This window comes from Kwoniella shandongensis, chromosome 7 (assembly GCF_008629635.2).
Source record: "Kwoniella shandongensis chromosome 7, complete sequence".
NCBI lineage: Eukaryota > Fungi > Basidiomycota > Tremellomycetes > Tremellales > Cryptococcaceae > Kwoniella > Kwoniella shandongensis.
The window spans coordinates 684,850-706,233 of NC_089293.1; the positions used below are offsets into that span (position 1 = coordinate 684,850).

Consider the following 21,384-nt stretch of genomic DNA (forward strand, 5'->3'; position numbering starts at 1 on the left):
GAAAAGAAAGGCGAGTATCAACAGAGAGGGATGGACGTCATCTACGTTGCCGTGCACCAAAAACAGGCCAGCGAGTGAGCGAACGATGGCCGAAGTCACGTGACCGTTTCCATTCAACTGCTTGATTATGGTTTGCCGTCATCAACATGCCTCTTGTCTCCATCAACATCAACGTTCAATCTCCTTTCTTCTCATTTGTCTCAACTTCTACAGGTATATAACTACTTGTCCACTCTCCATTCTCGTGTATATAGCTTGCTGCTGGACTTGAGAAACGACCCGCTCGTCTGTCACTATGCAGTCCCACCAGCCCATCGCCTCCACTTCTACCGCTTCATCTTCCAACATCGCCTCATCATCAGCTGGGAAACCCGACAGACTATATGTCGGTAATCTCTCACCTACAGTTGATGAGTACACCCTCCTTCAAGTATTCTCAAAGTATGGGAAGATCACCAAGCTGGATTTCATGTTCCACAAGAGTGGTGTATTGAAAGGCAAGCCGAGAGGGTTTGCTTTTATGCAGTTTGCCAATAAGGATGTGAGTATGATTTGCGCTTGACAACCGCCTTTATCCGGGCCTGGGGCGGAATTGACTGATCATGTGGTACGTTTTAGGATGCCCTCAAAGCTATGGTCAAACTACATGATAGATTACTGAGAGGAAGGAAGCTTGTTGTGACCTACGCCAGCTCGGTGAGTTTCCTCCCCTGTCTATCATATCTCTTGATTGCTGTATCATCCGTCTCGAACATCGCTAATAATCTCTAGGCACCTCCTGAAAACCTACCGCTACCCACCAAAGGTCGTCGTCCGACTGAAGCGGCCAAAACAACCACTCTATCCCTCTTGAAGAGCTCTCGGAAACCTCAAAGGTGAGCTACCAGACCCTCTTGTTGGTTCAGTTCAAATGCCGTTTGCTAACTGTATTTTATTGGCTTCTTTTTAGTGCCGCAGCTCAGATCGCTGCGATGGAAGCTAAACTTGCTTCGATGAAACGGACAAAACCCGCTGATGAAAATTGGATACCTGGTTCATCAGGACCCGCTTCAGGCGTAGGTAGTCCTGCCCCGGACGGGTCAATCGAAGGCGGTTCACCTATGCCTGACCTCGATGATGATATGCTAGGAGATGAAGAGGGAAAGAGAGCAGCGTTGGATTTGGAGAAGGCAATGCAGGTGGAGATGGCTCAAGCGACTTCAGAACATGAAACGCCAGTCCTGGACGACAAGGAGGAGGAAATGCCTACGTCAGAGGCCAAGGAGGATGAGAAACTTCAGCCGACCACAACGTCGAATGGTCTTCCGTTACCACCACTGCCTGCTAGCTCGACCATGCCTGCAACGTCTGGAGCAAAGACCTCAGGACGGGATGAGGCGTTCAAGAGAGGATTGGCGTCACTGCCAAAGAAGCCTGCATTTTAGCGAATGTCGCCTGCTTCATGTATACTGTATGGTCATTACTTTCGCATCTAAATTTGGGGCGCGAGTGTCTCACTCAAATATACAACGATTCTCTTATCCTCTACGAGGGACAACGCCCTATTCCAATTTATCATCGTTCGCCACCTTCCACAATCCCACTAATTTCGTCTTATCCATCTTCCACTCATCCAGTCCAAATCCCATACTCTCTCCCCTCTCGAAAGACAGCGTCATGTCTTCCGTATCAGGCCTCCAAGCGCCACTACAAGATGCGTGAAACTCTGTCGTTTGTGGTAAGGCTTCTTGCAGAGTAGCCAAGTTGAGGTGACTGATCCCTGAGGCCGGGAGGATCGTGATGGGACGTTGCGGATCGCGTGACGAGCTTTGGGTAAGCTCAGTCAACTTGCAAAGGGTGTTGACGCCTTCCAAAGCGCTTCTGGCATGACCGCTGTATGTAGCATAGATACGAAGGGTATTGGAAAAGGAGTGGAGCATGTGTCAGTTCAGAAATACTCTTTGGTGAGAATGGGGAAACTCACCTAGTTAGGATCCTCGTAATACCGGGTATAAATGCGATAGTCTCATAGGCTACGATTGAAGCACAGTGTGCGTCTCAGCTTGCCAGGACAATGCGCGGAGTCGGGACTGACATCTTCGATGGGTTGATAGCTTACCTTTAATGGGATCTGGAGTCACATCGAAAGCTCTGTGAAAGGTGACTAGGAGTGATCGTCAGTCGTAATCATCGGTCATTCCTGTGATATATCAATAGCCCACCATCATAGCCGTCGCAAGCTTTTACGAGCCTATGTACGAATTAAGTTCACGGAACGCAGTCAGTATCACAGCATCGTTAGGGACGAAGACCAGGACGTATAGGTATTGGCCCATGTAACGCACCGTTTTGTATTCCGAACGTCGACCGTCCCTTCCGGTGTCAAGCAGCCAAAGACGAATCCTTTCGCACCTCCTTCTTCTCTAAACGCTTCGATATCGCCTAGCATCGTATCGATTTCCGCATCGCTATATACGAATGATCCCGATCTCGGTCGTATCATGATCTACTCATTTGGGACTGTCAGTTCATCCGTAGTTAAAAGCCTCCCGAATAGAATGACGCACCATCAATGGTATACCAGGCAAAACAGCCTTGATCCTTCTGAACAAACCCATTGACGGCGTCAGACCTCCACCCGATGTCAAATTCGAGCATACTTCCAACCTGAAATCACCATCGAGGGGAAGACATTCTTTTCTGCCAACCAGTCCAGTAGTGATTCAGCACAGCTGAGCAAGGAAGCACGCAGGATGATCGAACCTACATTGATTGAGCGGACTCGAGCGAGTCGATACAAAACTCGAGTATCACCCTCATATCTCCCTATCAAGATATCGTCGCGAGCTTTGAGTAGCTCGTACAGCCCCTATCTGCTTCGTACGAATGAACTCTGATATGAAACAAGTTGTTATCGTCACCACTATCGCGGCTGACTTTATCGCTTCACTCATCTCCGCTTCTCGGCGCCAGCCCGTGCCTTTTCCCCGCGTCCCCTCCCTCCACTCTGACCAGATTGCTACATATATTTCTGACTCGAACGCGCACCGTGTCCTCCGTCTTTCTCATCGCACTCTACCACTAACAACGTTTGGGCTATTCTCGATCATCGCCGTCGTGAGCGTCAGCAGCTAGAAAGCTTTTCTGCAAGATGCCCAGGACACTGCCTCTTGTACGGTTCCCACCAAACGCGCTCGTCCATCGTTTCGGTACTCCGGCTTCTGCACCTCGGTCCAGTGCTCTCCTTCGTTTCTCACAACAAGGCTGGACAATCAGTCCGTCGCCTTCGTCTTCGTCTGTTCCAGGGACTCAAGGGAAGAAGGAAGGTTGGGCCGTGGTGGGTGATGCTGAAGGTCGAAGACTTGCTGTCGAGGTGAGTGCGAGCTGCCCTGTTCGGGGACTTTCTTTTCGTTCAACGATGTAGCCTGGAACTTAACGACAATGCTGATTGTATGTAGACACTTTTGAGTCGACATCGAATTCATCCTCTCAGTCCGTCTGGCCTTTTCCCATATGTCAACCATCTCCTTTCTTCCTCCATCTCTTCCACGGAGACGGATACCAGTCTGCCCGAGGACACGTTCAAACCCATCCGACATCTAGCTTTCGCTCGACCACCCTCCTCTGGCGAGTTTACCGACTTCACCGCTCGATACGGTGCACTTCTCGACGAAGATCGTATAACCTTTCGAGAGAGTTTATCTTCACTCCATCCACCCCCCTCATCGGATGAAGTGGAACGAGTAGCGAAACTGATGAACATTCTTCATCTGCTCGATCTTCCTTCTGTCAGCTTATCTTCTGGTCAGACGAGAAGAGCTAGGATCGCAGCGGCGTTATTGACAAAACCTGTTTTGTTGATTTTGGAAGATCCAATGGCTGGATTGGATGTCGGTAGTAGAGAAGAAGTCTCGAGAGTTTTGGGAGAGTTGAATGATAATGGGATAAGATTAGTTTTGGTTCTCAGAGGGAAGGGTGCGGATGGTATGCCGGATTGGGTGACAGATGTAGTCGAGGTCAGAGGAGGGGAAGTCTGGGTTGGAAAGAAGGAAGAGTACGACGAGAGACATAAGGAAGAACAGAAACAACAAGCGAGAATAGAGGAAGTCAACGAAGTTGCGCACGAGAGCCGTGTGCCCGAAGACGGGAAGGCCTTGGAACCCGTCGTCCTGCTGGATGGAGTCTCGGTGTCATATGGAGAGGGCACGAGGAAGGTGAGTTCAAGGACATGGCCGATCATCACACATGACATCAAGGAGAGTCGCTTACCAACGGAAATTCAGGTGCTGAACGAGGTATCGTGGACGATCAAGCCGGGAGAAAAGTGGCATCTCATTGGAGCGAACGGTATGTGTTCCAAATCTTGGCTATCTGGTTGCCTCATGTACCGGACAATGCAAGCTAAGCCACATTTCCCAGGTTCCGGGAAGACAACCCTACTCTCTCTCATTCTCGGCCACCACCCCCGATCCTACTCTCTCCCCGCAAACACTCTCAAGCTTTTCTCCAAACCTCGTCGTTCTATCCCTTCTCCAACACTTCGAAGACTGATAGGTCACACATCTCCCGAGATATTCGCTTCTTTCCCTCGAGGTATGGGACTACGAGCGTACGATGCTATTGGATCAGGATACGAGGGGGTGTTCTCAAGACGTGATTTGAACTCGGATCAGAAGGAAAGAGTTTTGTATCTGTTGGGGTATTTCAAGGATCTCCTTGTACCACCCGCTCCTGCATACGGCAAAACAGGGACAGAGATGACGGTTGAAGATCTTGCCAAGCGCCAATTCTCTCACTTCACACCTTCTCAACAAGGTTTGCTTTTATTCTTGAGAGCGATAGTGGGCAGACCGAGATTGTTGATACTTGACGAACCGAGTCAAGGCATGGACGAAGTGATATGGGAAAGATGTAAGAGGTTGTTGGATGAAGAGTGGAGATCTGAACAAGGGAGGGAGATGGCAGTGATCGTTGTCAGTCATTACGAGGATGAGGTGAGCGAGCCATTTCCCTGCGTTATACAACCAATCTTGAGATCAGAAACTGGGAGGTCGGATTTGCTGATCATAGACGACGACACTGTAGGTTCCATGGAAGAAAGGCGCTGGTAATGTGCTACAATTAGCTCAAGGCGTCGCGACGGTCTTGTAAGCTTGCATCAAGACGGTAATGGTATACTTGGCAGCAGATTGTTCCATAGATGACATACCCAGCACTGTATGCCGGTCATATTTGTTATACACAATTGTACTTTTATATGCTCTATTGATTACTGTAATATACTTGCTTGTGGTATACCATGTGGACATGATTCGCGCTTGCAATCCTGCTAGCGATCATATCTAAGCTGTGAAACTATATCTTCTTCCGATGTTCCTATCCGTCACAAGCAAAGGCCAAGTCAGCCTCAGACATTGCCTAATAACTCCAGATTGATAGTGACGACCCCACTCACCGGTTCATGATCCACTTCATGATCAACGTGGACAAAGCATCTGTCGACCTCTTTCAACCTCTCGATCTGATCCTGCAGATCCTGTGCAATATCATGTGCCTTCCTCAACGGCATGTCAGGATCTAGGACGATATCCACCTCTACAAAATAGTGCGGACCCGAATGGTAGACTCGGACCGTATCGACAGAGTTGATATCGGGGGAGAAGGTCATGGCTTTGTAAGTGACGAGATTGATGAAATCGGCAGGGGCCGAGATTCCTGCGAGATGGGTGAATTGTTCTGTGTCACCGACAGCGATGGAGAGGAATGTTAGCTTGCAGATAAGATTGGGTGACTAGGTAAGGAGGATACACACCGTATACAGTCCGGGTCCAGACGGTTATAATGCAAACAGCTATGATCGTAGCTCCCACAGGGTCGATCTGGAGCAAGATACCTTCAGTACATAACATTCCAGGCTGCAAACCAGTCAAGACAACGTCACTCACCCACCAAGCCAGCTTGGCTCCGCCAGCAGCGGTTAGAATACCAAAGCCGTTACTGCGCGAGAAATCAGCATCAGCTAAATGTGAGGAAGATTGTCTGTCAGTCGGTGACTCTCTACTCACGTCAGGAGATCGTTCCTGTGATCTTCCCACAGAACTTGAACCTGCGAGGATGATCGTCTGATCGCGAAGCAGTACAGGAACAACGCCAATTTGACAGCTACCCGTTTTGAATAATTGAATAATCAGTCACTGGACTTCTTGCGGGGACAAAGAAGCACCCACCAAATGCTCCACCTACAGCGAGGATAGAAGACAGATGAAACTTCTTGAGATCGTCGCCTGAGTGAGTCACAAGTTCTTGGATCGCCTCGACTATTAGGATTACATTGACGCCGCCCATGATGGAACCGTACACTATGTGCGTCTTGGCTAAGCTGGCTTCATAGGGAGATGATTGATCATCTCACTCACCAATGTTCCCGCTGAAGTTCGTGATCAGTCAACACAGTCAGTAGATGCAAAGGATGCGCTTCAAGGTTCAGCTTACACTGAAAGGCGGCATCAATCAGCGCGACTAATATGAAAATCACCGGAGATCTTACTCACTAGTCTCAAATCTGGATCCTCGGACAGGCCATTTCTTCTCCTCCGCTTTATCTGATGCTCTGTGTGCTCCCCACAGAATGAGGTTGGCAAAAGGGTCGACTATGAAGGGCGATCAGTCAAACGGCGCATATTCTGACCTGGCTGCACTCACAAACTGTTCAACAAGCGTTTCAGCATTCTGCAGGCAGTACGAAAGCAACGGTGGCCTGACTCACCGGCATCGATACAACTAGCAAACAACGCCAACGACAAACTGCTTATCGCCGCATAAAGCTGTACTACGGCCAAGACGATATTGGCCGCCAGAGACAGGTTCACCGCGATTTTCACTTTCAGAGCATTATCTTTGGTCTCTTGAGCGGCCTCGGCTGAGAGAGTTGAGAGAGGTTTAAGAAGATCTTCAATACGAGAATTCTGGTCGGTGTAGAAATTGGCAAGTTTGGATCCCTTTTTCCGTCTATCATGTTGTGACAAATACACTTGTCAGATTATTATACATATAGGTGAACAGCATGCCGTCCGGTGGGATAGAGTGGTAGGTCAGATATTAAGAGGACTAGTACACTCACTGTCTGATCCCATCGATATCGGCATCACTGACGATTTTACCTCTCAACAATAACGGGTCCCTCTCTCCTGCTTCTCTCCCCACAACAGATGGGATCGACATTAGCTCGAGATCATCAACACTTGCCGTGTCAGAGGTAGACGCGAGAGCATGAGACAATGCTCTGGGACCATCGACCCCGGTGGCAGTGAGTCTGCTCATTATCGATGTTTCTGCGTGCTGGAAGACAAGTTTGACATTGAAAGAGCAGATCTTATCAAATAGCTAGTTGGCTTTCGAGTCATATCTTCTGCCAAGTCGCTTAAGACCCGAGGAATGGGTAACGTCATTCACTTAGTTATTGGACACACCCACTTATTGGACGTCCTCTATCAATCTGATCGTCTTCGTCACGAAAACGCCTGTTATGCATGCATTCATGCATCTAATGGCTCACCAAGAAGGGGTTACAGCCTTCTGGCACCTGGCTATCGACTGGGACGATCTCTGGTACAACTTGTGACTTGCCTTTACGCTTTTTAGTAGCCTTTTTCTCTTCCACTTCCTTTACTTTGTCAAGAATATCCTGGGACAAAAAGAGGTGTTGCTTCATGTTCTTCACTGATATTCCCCCTCTCTGTACCACCCTACCTTCCCTAGCCTTCCTGAGATCCTTCAATTCCTGCTCAATTAGTGTGAGCTTCGATCTCTCGGTGTCAGCAACGGAGGTTAATTCGTTGATGCGAGCTTTGATTGGTGTGTTCAATATTGAGTTGTACTGATCGAACAGAGCTTGATTTTCGCGCTCTAGGGATGCAAGGGGGGGGCGTGAAGGTGTGGGGAGTGACGGGGGAGGTGTAGTGAACCACGCCTCACCTAATAGTCTTGTGGGATTGAAAGGTGAAAGCCCGGTAGCCTTCCATCCTATCAACGCATTATGCTCGGTAATGGCTGCTCGAGCAGCTGCTAAATCTCGTACCCACTCTACCTTTTGGACTCTCCCTTCGCCGTACAAGTTCGCTCGATCGACCTGTCTTGCCATAGCAGCCTTGAGAGGACCGAATATGCCAATGTCGAGCGGTTGTGAGACGTGGGAAGTGTGTGCGGGAAGGATCATTAGATCGATAGCGTGAGTCATACACTCTGTGATGAATGCGGAGGTGGTGTGTGAGACGTGGCCATCAACGATCAAGAGACGTCGTTTGCTAGGGTTATTCGGTCAAGTGTTGGGGATGAAAACTTCCTTTAGCCAATCGTATGCGAGCGTACCATTCGACCAGCCCTTGTTGGATGACGCCCACCGCCATCCCTCAAGCTGTAGGTTGTGCGGTAGCCAAGAGCTCTGCAGAGTTGCCCCTTTAAAGACGATTAGAGGTGGCAATACTCGACCGCTAGCAGAGACGCATTCAAGAGATGTGACCCACTCTTGACGACCAGGGGACGATTTTGGAGCCTTGTGTACCTTCTTCTTCCTCTGGGGGCCTTCTTCCCCCTCCATCCTATGATCCGCAACGAATAGCACCCTTGTTGATTGAGTTGTACCGACCGCATAGCCTGTTTCATCCATATTATACATGTTTTTGGGGGTGTAGCGATTCTCCTCGAGTAGTGTTCACATCTCGGTAAACCAAGGAAGTAGCTTCTCGGGGGTGCCGCCGACAACTCGATTAGTGTCGAGGAGACAAGACCAGACGCTAGAGACTTCGGGGTGTCTCTTGCGAAGCTTTTGTAGCCAGTTGACACCCAAAGTAGGCAGAGGTTGTCAGGGACTTGCGGCTATGAGAAGACGAGATTGTCGGAGCTGATTTGCCACCTCAAGGACGGCCTTGAGTGACGGCGGATGTCCACAGAGCGATAGCCGGCGTATGGAATCGACCAGACAAGCCTCCTCGTCGCGTGTAAGGGCCTGCACATGTGTATGGGCTGCTGAGCGGGACTTTGTCGCTCCTGATATGCGGTATGAGAGGGTGGACTTGCTGACACCGAATTCTTGTGCAATCTCGCGTATACTCTTACGGTTATTGGCATGGATGTGTAGCTGAGCATTGTACGCATCGATCGCCGCTTCGATCTTGTCGATAGGTGGATGCATAGTGAAGATATGATGAATGTAAGGTCAAAGTAACATGAATGAAAGAGAAGAGTTGTTGAGATGACGTGTCGCGGAAAGTGTCCCATAAGTGGGTGTGTCCAATTAGTAGGTGATTGACGTTAGATTGGGAAGGGGTTAGTAACTGACCCGCCGAGCGAGCCATGGTGGAGGTTGTGGTCACGTGACTGCTGTTCATCTCAAAGATACAGCTCAAGCATAAAACTCGGTCGCGTCCGCGTACATTACACAAAGTAAATCCTACATCAGAACTATTTCTTGACAAGTGTCTTGAAAACTTATCTGATAGCTATACGAGCAAAGTGACATGACTGAAGCTACACAAGTGGAAGAAAAAGAACAGCAGTGGGGAAGAGGTGAGTGAGACAGGTTGTGACCTTTGGCAGTGTTACTTTTTCTCCTTGTTCCCGGAGCCGGACCGCAAACAATGTTCGACGTTGACCTGCAAGGCGAAGCCATCAAGCTCACTGTTAAGTGACCTGAAATGGATGCCTGCAGGTAGGGGAGTAGTTCTTTTCATATGCTTCGAAAGAGGACCACATTTTGGATAGATCGTCTGACGTTTGGCGGAGAGTAGACCGACGCGTTTGATTTCTCTTCTCTCGTAGTCGCTTAGATCCGACGTGTTTCACCTTGCAGTCATATATCCTGGAAGATTTATACTGACTTTTGACCTTTAACGCAGTGCTGATCTGTGGAGGAACGAATTGGTGAGTTGCACCTAATACGGAGATTGTTTTCAAGGCTTCAGCTGAAGATGATTTGTTCAGGGCTACAAACGGACGAAAAGAGCGTTCAGCAAATGCGTACGTGTGAAGTCTCCCTTCATCAACATACGTTGAAGTGTAGCTGAGAATATCTCACTTTTCAGGTCTTCCGACTTGCTTTCACCTCATATCTTGCGATCATTGTGTAATGTCAAGATCACAACTTTGATCACTGGACCATCTGCAAACTACGCCATTGTCATTGACGGTATGTCCACCTCGTCTCACTCCTTCGTGTACGTGTGCTCATGTGTTGCTATATCCATCTTAGTCCACGGGGCAGCATACATCTTTGGTCGTCCTCCTTCTCCCTCACTAGCGACCGAAGACGGTGGTGTCATCTCTGAACATTATCCTAACAAGATCTCGCCATCCAGCGTAGGCTTGCGTCAAGGTGTGAAATGGGTCGGAGGGGCTGCAGGGAGAAGTCATTTGTTCTTGTTGGACAGTGAGGGAGGTGTGTGGGGCTGTGGTAATAATGTGGTCGGACAGATTGGTCTGGTAAGTGAAAGTCCACTTCGATATTGGGCGAAACTGAGTCGTTGAAAATAGCCAATCAGTATGTTAGTAGACAAGTTGACGAAAGTCAAAGGACCTTGGAGTAAAGATGCGAGCGTCAAAATCGTTCAGGTTCGTTCGTAACTCCTTTGACAGTTGAGGTTGTGGTGGCGCTGCTCATCTGCATACAGGTCACGGCAGGTCATACATTTTCCCTCTTCTTGACGTCCACCGGACAAGTCTATGCCTCCGGTTCTAGCGAATGCGGTCAATTAGGAAACGGCAAGACTGGCGAGAGACTGGTCAAAGGTGGAAAGCTGGCTTATGATGTGGAAGTACCTCCTCGTGAGTTCAGCTGACTCACACAGAGTTCCGTCGTGGCAGAGTTGCTAAATATCTCCTTGCATAGGTCTCGTCCAAAACCTGGAGAAGAACAAGATCGTACAAATCGCTTCAGGAAACCAACATTCGCTTGCGATGGATGAGGATGGTTACGTCTTTGCTTGGGGTTTCGCAGGATACTCAAGATTAGGATTACAGGATCAGAATAATCGGTATGTCAAGATCTTGTGATTGACACGTATAGTTAGCTGATTGAGCGATGATAGACTGGTGCCAACGCTTGTGCCTCATGTAAGCAATTTGCCAAACTATATGAGCACGAGTCTGACATCAAGTGCAGTTTGCTGGAAACAATGTGTTGACAAGAGCACATTCCATCTTGTGTGGTCCGACGAGTGAGTGCTCATGAACGGCTCCAGAATGCGGCGCGCTGACACTTTCACAGACTCCATCGTAATCGATCGGCAGAAGATGCTACAAATGGCCGGAAAGTGGAAAGTGACAGGAGACGGTCAGTGGAAATCTCCTACTCCACTGGCGCAGATTGAAGCTGACTCTAAGAACAGGATCGACCGGTCAACCATATACATATTTCAAGTAAGCTTCGTCTTGACGCTCCCGTTGGGGTCTTTGCTGAAACTGACATGTCCACTCACAGGCCCATCCAGGACAGTCAGTACACTCCAGTACAGAGTCAACTGTAGCTGATCTCCGTCGCCTATAGTTATGAGTTGTAGAGTAATCAAAGCTTCATGTGGTGGTTGTACACATTTCGTTACAACGCCTGAGGCCGCCGGAAATGTAATGACAGTTGGATTTGGACAGGGAGTGGTGGGTGATCTGTTCGTGCGTCTTCTGTGTGCGAGTGCTGATGTCTGAGTGTCGATTCCACCAGCTGTATGGAGGTGAGTCGGTGTATTGAGAGCGAGATGTGCTTCATTATCTGACCATAAATTGTAGAATTGGGCTTGGGACCCGACGTTGGAAAGAGCGCAACTCGACCGCAAAAACTAGAACCGCTGTCAGGTATCGATGTGATCGAGTGAGTGTTAACGCAGCGAGTAGCTTGTAGCTCGGAATGCTGACCAGATCTGTTTGCCACTTTCAGCGTAGCAGGAGGAGCATTCTTCACCTTGTTCCTGGCAAGACCAAATGCTGCCTTGTCAGACCTAACCAGGTATCCCGAACATATCGATTCTGCTTCCATCTGTGTGGTGTGCAATGAGGACAAAGATGGCGTAGATGCGCTCGAGTGCGAACGGGTGAGTTGCTTCGATTCCCGTCTAACGTCAGCCTTGCTCCTTGAAAGAGCTGACACGCTTTTGGTTGCCTGTCCCCGCGCAGTGTGACCAACCTTATCACCTTGGGTGTCTCGACCCACCATTGGACGAAGTGCCAGAAGGCGAATGGTTCTGTCCTGAGTGTGAACAGGATGCGGACGCGGGACCAGATGAGGAGTTCAGACCCGCTTTGGGCGAGACAAAACCCAAAAAGACGGCTGCGAAGACTTCAGCGGTAGATACATTGAGACAAGGAACGCCAGCGTCAACAGGTCAAGCCGCCACACCGGTGTCTAACAAACCCGCCTCGGTGAGGAGTACCACATCGGCAGCGGCTTCAGTAAAAGGGACACCCAAGGGTGGAGTGAAGAGAAAAGAGGCGGACGATAGCAGCTTGCAGGGTGAGTACGCGGAATATCTGCATGGGACTGGAGAGGGGTCCGCTTATCATCTTGTGTACGACTGTAGGGTCAGCCAGGAAACGAAGATGATTCTTGGGGCAGAGAGCGTGCAAATGCAGGTGGAGCATGAGAAAACTGTCTGTCAGATGTCCACCACAAAATATCGTGAAACCACTATGCAACACAGGTTGGATTGTCCCTGTTACAAGATCAACTATCTGTTCGACGTAGCCATGATTGTGGTCTCTCAGATCTGTTGTTCTACCTCGGCGGTATCCATCGCCGCTGTCCATGACTGCCACAAATTACTTACGTAAAGAACGACGATATGACCGGGCCGAGGTGGTGATGACTACTGAGATTGACTTTGAATAAGATCAGATCATTCCCCATTATCAACAAAAATCACTTACTTGATAATCACAACACTTCACGTTCCCCGACGACTGGTCTCCACCTCGATCTCGTGTTCACTATCACTGTACACTAGCTTAGCGCCCAAAAGTAGAATCAACCTTGAAGTTAGGAGGACTAATCGCTTCACCACTGTATAAATCGGCCGATTGGAGTGAAAGTGGAGGTTCCTGTGCGTCTCACAGCGTGAATTACGGCGGAGTGAAATACTGTAGCATTGCCAAACCAATACTACACATCAAACCAGACAGATCCACTAAGACAGAAGCTCTTGAAAGGATAGCAGTTACAGAGCAGCTTGACCAGTGTTTCGGCTGCCGGGAGAGTAGAACGTGAGTCGTTGTTCATCTTGAAAGGATGGAACCACGTAGATGGACGATGAGTCGATCTTGATACTGATGATTGTATCTGGAGTGTTCAGTAGCTTCGACCTTCCCTAGCGTTTTGTCCTGCGCTTCAGACTCTGTCTTCAATTAACAGATCAGGACAGCGAATTGACCAGGGATAGATCGCCAAGTGCAGGAGAGTACTCTGTCCACATTGACGGCAAATCCACTCAGCGGAAACAATCACACACCTACCAACGTACACACGTTCACCTTTGCTCGAACACAATCAGAGTGACAGCATGGTCGGTTCTTCGGACATGTCCAAGAACGAGACGATTCGTCCGGCATCCCCTTCCTCATCGTCAACACGGACACCCACTCCGCTCAGCACTACCAGCACAACTCCTGCTATCAACGTCCCGACTAGCTCGCGGATACGGAATCCACCTCCTCCATCACCATTATCAAAGGTCCAATCCGTCTCTCCCGACAACAGACAGACTTCGATATCATTCACCAACCCCCTCGTTTCGACCCCTCCCCCTCCTTCAGCAGCGATACCACCACCTGGACAGAGCAGGGGTGCTGGCGCAGCGATGACGTCTGCGCCTACAACCGCGATGAATCCCGCTCAGAGTTCGCCATGCTTCATCCACTCTCACCTGGATAGACATGGATCTTTACAGGACTGGTTAAATAAGAAAGCATCAACAAGTGGACCATCCTCCGTCTCCGCTGGATCCACCACCTCCACAGCGACTCATCGACCACAGATATCTACGCATCACTCAGGAAATGCGACAAAACCAGTTCGACCTCCTACGTACCACAAACCATCCAATCACGTACACAATCATCACGCTACGATCCAAACCCCTTCAGTCACCCCGTCCCCATCTGGCTCGCATCCTGGCAGTCCAACAGGTACCGGATCCAAATTCACTTCACCGATTTTGAAAGATTCGTCCTTTAGCGGATACGACTCGGATCAGTCGAGTCTCAATGGCCATACGAGACAGAGATCAACTGGGAGTGCTATTTTGGACGCGGATCTGGTGGATGAGGAGGAGGAGGGTGGCAGTCTCACGAGACAATTAGCAGAGACAGCACAGGGTGTGAGAGAGATGAGCAAGGAACTTGGTGAGCGGAGCGAACTTTGCCCCCAATCCTAGCCGACTCGCTAACGTTGGATGTGCGCTCCAGGTCGTACCAGAGTCAGATCAAAGATCCAACACGTCTTGATCGTTACCAAGGCGAGGGACAACAGACTGATCAAACTCACACGAGAACTCGCTCTGTACCTCATGCAAAAACGACCCGCTGCTACGCCAGATGGGAATCATCGATCTCACCAGGAGTCACGCGATAGAGGGATGGTCGTGTATGTGGACGCTCAACTTCGAACGTCGAAGCGTTTTGACGCGGCAGGAATGCAACGAGACTACCCTAACCTCTTCCAGCCGATCACGCGGCGCAGGTCGTCATCTTCGGCTTCGGTCAGTACCCTCGCGACGTTATCGGCGTACCCCTCAACAGCTAGCATGGGCGAGTTTGCAAGAAGGAACAAGGATGAAGGCCAATTGAGATATTGGACAAGCGAGATGTGTTCGAACTCGCCTCATCTGTTTGACTTCGTTGTTACTGTGAGTACGAGGTGTGATTCACTAGCAATCGAAACGAAACCTGACGCGTCCTTTTATAGCTTGGTGGAGATGGAACGGTCTTGTTCACTTCTTGGCTCTTGTGAGTTACAGCTCTTTCCACCTGACTCGCGGACATGGAGTCTGATATTGGTGTGACATAGCCAACGTATCGTACCACCCGTCCTTCCATTTGCACTCGGATCGCTTGGATTCCTTACCAACTTTGATTTCGCCCAATACAAACAAACGATGGACAAAGTTGTTGACGACGGTATTCGCGTCAATCTTCGTATGCGTTTCACATGTACTGTCTACCGAGCGATAGCACCAGAAGAAGCGGAGATGACAATGAACGGAAAAGGTGGAAAGAAACGGAAAGCAATCAAGAAGCCTGGTGGGGAGATCTTGATGAGTCATGTTGACAAAGGTGGTTGGGAGAGTTTGGAAGGCCCGCCTCCGACATCTGGCGCCTCAGAGAGTGAGGGAAAGGACAAGGAGATCATGTGTTTCTCCACCAGAGCGGTGGAACAGTTCGAGGTATTGAACGATCTGGTTGTGGACAGGGGACCTAGTCCCTATGTCAGCTTACTGGAGCTGTTCGGTGAGTGTTAAGTACCTCGAAGGAAGCCTTGCATGACATCTCCAGCTGACACTCACGCAGGTGATGAGCATCACCTCACAACAGTTCAGGCAGACGGTTTAACCGTTTCGACTCCAACCGGATCCACAGCATACTCCTTGTCAGCAGGAGGGTCTTTGGTTCATCCTCAAATCCCAGCGCTGCTCATCACGCCTATCTGTCCTCACACACTTTCGTTCAGACCAATGTTGCTGCCAGATAGCATGGAATTGAGAATATGCGTGCCTTACAACTCGAGAAGCACTGCCTGGGCAAGTTTCGATGGTCGAGGTCGAGTGGAGCTGAAACGTGGGTGCAGCTGATTCTCTTCCACGCGAGTAATCTGATTAGCTGACTTTGTTTCACAGAGGGAGACCATATCAAGGTCACCGCCTCCAAATACCCCTTCCCGACCGTCTGCGCAGACAAAGCCTCCACGGACTGGTTTGCTTCCATCTCGAGAACACTACGATGGAACGAGAGGGAGAAGCAGAAGTCGTTTGTCGTCGTCGAAGAGGAAAGCGAGCCGCCCAACAAATCAACGGGGAAGAAGACTTTGACCAAAAAGTCGAGTGGGGGTGACGCAAAGATTGCAAAAGGTGTGAAGGAGGAAGACGAGACTGAGGAAGACGACGAAGAGGACGAGGATGAGGAAGACGAGCAATTTGACATTGATGAGTGAGTTACCACTGCGGCACCTGGAGCTGTTGACAATGCTGACTCAGAACGATCATAGCAAATCGGGTGGTGAGAGTGAACCAGCTTCTCCGCCGATAGAACCCGCAGCTCCGCCCAAGCCTCCGCCACTTCAGAAACGTCACTCCTTGATCCCAACTCACAAGAGCGGTCTTGAAACACCGAATCGCTTCGCAACACCTTATCAAGGCCCTCCGCCTCTCTCTCAGCGACATCTGGTCGAAGCGCTTGCTGCTGCTGAGATTCGCGAGAAGGAGAACGAGAATGGGCAAAGGGACAACATCCGTGGCGATGGTAGCGAATCAAGGGTTAATGGTCATCATCACTTGATACCACCCGGCCGATCTAATATCCCTTCCCCAGCCGTTAGAGAGGGCGAAGAGAGCGAAGCGGAAAGGTCAACCTCTGATTCCAACAGCATGGCGAATTCGATGATTGACCAGCAAACTCCGCGAGAAGGGAGAAGTGCCACACAAGGACACGTTCATCATCACCATCACCATCATCATCACCATGCGGCTGAAGGAGAGACTAATCATCAGGGCAGAGGACGTTCGCCAAGTGCGCATAAAGCTGGAGAGGGGAAAGCGAAAGCTTTTGCATTCTTCGGACAGGTGAGTTCCTTGTCTGTTATCCTCGAGATGTGGTATGAGGGGGATAGATCAGGCAGAAAACACTCGCATAAATGTTAACGCTGACTTTGGCTCGTGACACAGGACGATTCGGCTTCGGACTGCAGTGATGACCATTCCGACTGAGAGCTTAGCCTGCAATATCATCAATGTAGAGCAGGTGGAGTCATTACATGACGGCAACGTGGGATTCATTAGACAACATTGGGATGTAACATTATACTGTGTCGACATGTACTCGATGATCCGGTATCAGTTCGAAACAATCGATTCAGGCATAATGCGATTCTCGCCTACTTATCGTAGTATACTTGTTACGGGGACGCTTCAACCTGACCATCCTTTCACTTTGGATATGGGACACTCGAAAGGAGGCTAATTTATCTGACTGTCCAGCAAGTTTGATGCAAAGGAGTGACGATTGCCCTGAAACACATTATGGTGTGTACCTCTTACACCCTCCAGTCACTCACATCTGATGTAAGACGTGGTTGTATACTTTGCTTTAGAGCTATTCGAGTGTTTTGCCGGTCGGTTCGGAGGCGTAGTTACAACAATCTGGGGTCATCGTTGAAGATGTCTCAACCACGAGCACCCGTCAACTCTCGTCAAAAACCAAGACAGACATCACCTGAGACGGAATCGGAATCGGACACGGAGCTGGAAACAGAGACAGAGACTAATTCCGGAGAGGAAGAGACTTCTTCTGGCTCAGAACACAGTTCAGATAGCGCATCACGCTCTGTACCGACGAGGAGGAATGAACCTCCCGTATCGGAACAACCAAGGACGCAGGCTCCTGCTCGAGGTGGTGGTTCTGATCATACAAGGGGAGGGGAGATGGATATAGACGGTGCGCTAATCAGGGACGCATCAAGACAGCCGCTGGATGAGGCTCGGAACGCGAGAAGGGATGTGGTGCGGAGTGGTACTCAAGAACAGGCGCTGGCCCCTGCTTCTGGGAGGAAGGAACCAAGAAGGACTATAGGCGGACAACGAGCTAGTCCTTCAGCAACACGGGATAGACCGGCCGAGGAAAGCCAAGGTATGACAACGTCGAGGGGCCGTGCAGGTGAAAATCTGGAGAGGGAAGAGAGGATAATATTGGATGATGATGGGGAGGCTACCAAATCAGACAGAAGGAGACCTACCGATGGCATGTCGGCTACGAGAGATGGGGGTCGCCAACCACCAAGTCGGAACGCCGTAAATGATAGGACGGGAAGACGTACACCCGGTGACAGGCGTCGACCTGGCGGGGAAGCCGATAGCTCGGCTGGTCCGGGGTCAACTTCGTCTCAGACGATATCCACCCAGGGGAGAAGACAACATTCCTCAACTTCTGTGTCCGATGACAAAGTAAGACTCTCTGCTCGGAGAACGAGGGATCCTCAACCACCTGCCAATAACGGACCGAGACCAACGAGACAGACACCACTACGACAATCCACTCGGGTTGAGTCTGATGACAGCTCGCAATCGGAGGAAGATAGCGATAGCGATAGCGATCTCACTTCGTCAGGGGACGAAACTCCAAAACGGTCTCAGCCACCTAAGAATCGCACTGATCGATCATCACCTGCAACTACAAACTCTCGGACCCGAGGTAACGAAGGAGGATCGCTACGTAACACACCGTCTTCAAGGGGTCCAAATCGTCCCAAGCCACCTGACAAATCCTCACGCCGTCTCGACTCCGACAATGATCGAAAGCACAACCGTAAACCACCAACATACGAATCAGAAAATTCAGAGAGTGATATTCCCTTGACACCCCACGTCCCCCAGACATCCAGTAGCGGAAGAAAGACTACTTCATGGAAAGAAAGACAACTCGAACTGCACAAATCGTATCTCAAACGACCGCCTATATGGTCGCATTGTTGTCCTAATGGATGTTGTAATAAAGGCCGTATGCCACGATTCGGACGATGGTGGATGACATTTTGGAGATGGATAGTCAGGAAATCGCCGTATCTACTTGCTTTGGCAATGGGTCTGGCGGGGTTGGGTATCGGTGCAGGGGCGGAAGTGGGTGTGTGGACGGTACAGTTGGATGAGAAAGAGTGGGGTGGATTGGGGTGGTGTGAGGTTGGAAGTGGTGGTGGGACAGGGTGAGTGGCCAGAACGTTCTCTGTCCGACTCTGTAATAGCGGACGAGACCCCTACTTTGCGGATGGGTCGAAAGATTCCTATTTGACAGAATGGGTGTCATGGGTTTTGTCCATCAACAACAGCAGAGATAGCTGACTCGTATCACGTACACAAAGCTGACATCTTTCTCCTTCATTCACAGGGAATGCGCCACCGCTGTTCTCTATACCGGTCCAGCAATCGGCGCATGGCCATCTTTCTCCTTGCCCATCTTGTTCCTAATCTTTGGGATATGTGAGTTAAGCTTTCCCTTCGTTCTCTATCTCCAATGTGATCATTCATACGCTCTATTGTGATTATCTTCCACCCTGACGGTTTCACTCTCAGGTGCCTCGGCTGACTGTAAATTGTGCTGATCATCTCCCATGACGTTGTTCATTGACAGTCGCCATCATTCACCTTCTCCTCCTACTCTACGTATACATCTTCATCCGTCACTCCCCCTTTCAAACCTGCTGCACACCTCCAGACCTCGAATCGCAAAAATCACTTTCGTCAAAATTAAGACAGCGACGTCTAAGAAGTTTAGTATGGTTCGAGAGGATCATGACTCTTTCAAGTGTGGCACTTGCGCTTTTGAGCTGTGTGCTGGTGGCTTGGGTCAGTGAAAGTGAAGCAGACGGTGAATTGGGATACAAACTGTGAGTTTGGAGTGATACCCTCAAGTTCGATATTGTAGCATTGTCCAGTAACGTTTGGACACCAAACTGATCGTTCATGTTGTTGGATGTACTGTACTTCCATGCACAGGGCAATTTTTCTCCTCCTTTCGCCTTTGATATGGTTCATTCTCCGATCGATATATCGTTCTCGATGGGCATATCTCTCGAACACCAAGGGACGACAACGAGATGGAAAAGGTTGGGACCATGAGGATGACGATGAGAGACAGGTTAGTAGTTATACATCTGGTAAAGGTGGGAAGAGTGGCGGGAAGAAGGTGGTGGCGCCCAGTCGAAGAAGGGATGGATACGATGATGGAGCGGATTAGCTGGTTTGGTAGATTGTTCGGTCATAGACGTCCAATGTTCGTTGTAGGAGCTGTTGTTGTGGAATGAAGGCAGTGTGGATCATCGGGAACTGTGGTTGAGGTGAGGGATACTTTGCATACATCTCAATGCCAATGAACGCTCCATATACCCTTTCAGAGGCGGACCCCATACCAGAGTCCTTACTCTGGCGGAGACAGTGATTATGCACAATCATGACCTCAAGTACAGTATCAGATGACTAAGCCCGTGGCACTGTTGACTCCAGAGGGAAACGACTCCGATGGAGCTGCTGGACCCAATAACGTCTATCCCACTGATTCTGAGCTACTACCTCTTCCAAAACTCTTGAAACTCGTCCGTATACGACATTTTTGATTTGATCCAAGTCATGAACCATTCTCCAAAGGTCAACCCCCGATAAATCTGAGACGCACCGCCTTTCGGACCTATCGCGAATCCACCCAATAAAGTTCCAGAAGAATAATGTTTGGCTGGACGTTGACCATTGATCATTGATACGATATTGGCTGCGATGACCGGACCATGAAGATCTGCCCAAGCAGCTTGTTTGGTCGGCTATGATCACATGGCAGGGAGTGATCTGTCAGCTCATTGGTAATACTACAAGTATTGTAAGGAGAGTTGATCACTCACGTCTGCGTTGTTGGCGTCACCTGCCACGAAGAAATGATCGAGGGAACCATTGTCAGGTGTTTGAATTTGTAATGTCGACTTGACTTTAACAGAACCCTTTTCGTCCAGGAATTCGGGTTTGAACACTCGCATCAGGTCTGTTCGGGGTTGACCACCAGTCGCCACTATCAGAAAGTCGGCTAGAGTAAGTACCATCGTTTCAGCGAAGTCCAAACCCATCGTCGTGTTACTGGCTCAGATCAATGTACCGTACCTGTAACAGATCTTCCATTCCCAAGATCGAACGCTTGCATTTCGACGGGTCCGGAGGTCAAGCCTTTGGTATCGACCGTGACGTCCGCCTCTAATTTGACACCTAGATTGACGAGTTAATCTCTGACCTTCATCGCCACTCTCTCTTTCCATCCGGTCGTGACCAGCGGCAAAACTCCTTTATGAGCGAGCTACAAACGAGAGACCTACCGCGTCAATCCGATGACCTAATCAAAGATCGAGAATGGGATATTCTGGTCATTTGGGCTCGCCGTGATTTGCTTGTTTGTCCCTCTGTATTGCGCAGCAATCTCTCCCGCGAATTCAATCCCTGATGCTCCGCCTCCAACGACGAGTATATCCTGCGCGTTCTTGATTCCATCTTGGAAGTTTCTGAGCTTCGCCTGGATTTCTTGCGTACTTTTACAATGATCATACGGTCGAAAAGGGAATGGATAGGTTGAATCATACGCCACGCCCGACAGAGGACGGAAGAAGGGAGCTCGTATCAGCGGTCGATCCCC

General features: G+C 49.7%; 8 protein-coding genes across 8 annotated transcripts; 5 read left to right on the forward strand and 3 right to left on the reverse strand.

The window, feature by feature from the left end:
* Positions 1-295: 295 nt before the first annotated feature.
* Positions 296-1,424, forward strand: CI109_104120 (uncharacterized protein; the record flags this gene model as incomplete). The annotated part of the gene is made up of 4 exons (XM_032004133.1): positions 296-541; positions 619-696; positions 772-875; positions 950-1,424. 4 exons carry the CDS (start codon positions 296-298, stop codon positions 1,422-1,424), a joined length of 903 nt encoding a protein of 300 aa, XP_031861735.1.
* A 117-nt stretch (positions 1,425-1,541) lies between these two features.
* On the reverse strand, positions 1,542-2,799 carry CI109_104121 (uncharacterized protein; the record flags this gene model as incomplete). Its single annotated transcript, XM_032004132.1, has 7 exons — positions 1,542-1,872; positions 1,964-2,012; positions 2,099-2,143; positions 2,202-2,230; positions 2,325-2,485; positions 2,547-2,679; positions 2,747-2,799. The coding sequence occupies 7 exons, from the start codon at positions 2,797-2,799 to the stop codon at positions 1,542-1,544; spliced, it is 801 nt and encodes a 266-aa protein (XP_031861734.1).
* Positions 2,800-3,130: 331 nt separating this feature from the next.
* Positions 3,131-5,130, forward strand: CI109_104122 (uncharacterized protein; the record flags this gene model as incomplete). Its single annotated transcript, XM_032004131.1, has 5 exons — positions 3,131-3,352; positions 3,438-4,193; positions 4,263-4,326; positions 4,399-4,973; positions 5,065-5,130. 5 exons carry the CDS (start codon positions 3,131-3,133, stop codon positions 5,128-5,130), a joined length of 1,683 nt encoding a protein of 560 aa, XP_031861733.1.
* Positions 5,131-5,334: 204 nt separating this feature from the next.
* On the reverse strand, positions 5,335-7,299 carry CI109_104123 (uncharacterized protein; the record flags this gene model as incomplete). Its single annotated transcript, XM_065967421.1, has 9 exons — positions 5,335-5,355; positions 5,435-5,715; positions 5,792-5,858; positions 5,925-5,976; positions 6,045-6,141; positions 6,207-6,338; positions 6,531-6,629; positions 6,746-6,987; positions 7,100-7,299. 9 exons carry the CDS (start codon positions 7,297-7,299, stop codon positions 5,335-5,337), a joined length of 1,191 nt encoding a protein of 396 aa, XP_065823493.1.
* Positions 7,300-9,494: 2,195 nt separating this feature from the next.
* CI109_104124 (uncharacterized protein) lies at positions 9,495-12,565 on the forward strand (the record flags this gene model as incomplete). Its single annotated transcript, XM_065967422.1, has 19 exons — positions 9,495-9,543; positions 9,873-9,897; positions 9,958-9,993; positions 10,059-10,162; positions 10,226-10,455; positions 10,507-10,584; positions 10,644-10,797; positions 10,862-11,006; positions 11,061-11,085; positions 11,135-11,189; positions 11,240-11,305; positions 11,361-11,391; positions 11,453-11,466; positions 11,519-11,640; positions 11,690-11,699; positions 11,755-11,836; positions 11,903-12,056; positions 12,139-12,475; positions 12,543-12,565. The coding sequence occupies 19 exons, from the start codon at positions 9,495-9,497 to the stop codon at positions 12,563-12,565; spliced, it is 1,740 nt and encodes a 579-aa protein (XP_065823494.1).
* A 952-nt stretch (positions 12,566-13,517) lies between these two features.
* Positions 13,518-16,934, forward strand: CI109_104125 (uncharacterized protein; the record flags this gene model as incomplete). The annotated part of the gene is made up of 8 exons (XM_032004128.1): positions 13,518-14,358; positions 14,422-14,861; positions 14,921-14,961; positions 15,023-15,462; positions 15,523-15,789; positions 15,849-16,158; positions 16,217-16,790; positions 16,893-16,934. The coding sequence occupies 8 exons, from the start codon at positions 13,518-13,520 to the stop codon at positions 16,932-16,934; spliced, it is 2,955 nt and encodes a 984-aa protein (XP_031861730.1).
* A 312-nt stretch (positions 16,935-17,246) lies between these two features.
* CI109_104126 (uncharacterized protein) lies at positions 17,247-19,953 on the forward strand (the record flags this gene model as incomplete). The annotated part of the gene is made up of 4 exons (XM_032004127.2): positions 17,247-18,922; positions 19,105-19,196; positions 19,348-19,603; positions 19,713-19,953. The coding sequence occupies 4 exons, from the start codon at positions 17,247-17,249 to the stop codon at positions 19,951-19,953; spliced, it is 2,265 nt and encodes a 754-aa protein (XP_031861729.2).
* Positions 19,954-20,281: 328 nt separating this feature from the next.
* Positions 20,282-20,827, reverse strand: CI109_104127 (uncharacterized protein; the record flags this gene model as incomplete). The annotated part of the gene is made up of 2 exons (XM_032004126.1): positions 20,282-20,530; positions 20,609-20,827. 2 exons carry the CDS (start codon positions 20,825-20,827, stop codon positions 20,282-20,284), a joined length of 468 nt encoding a protein of 155 aa, XP_031861728.1.
* Positions 20,828-21,384: the final 557 nt, after the last annotated feature.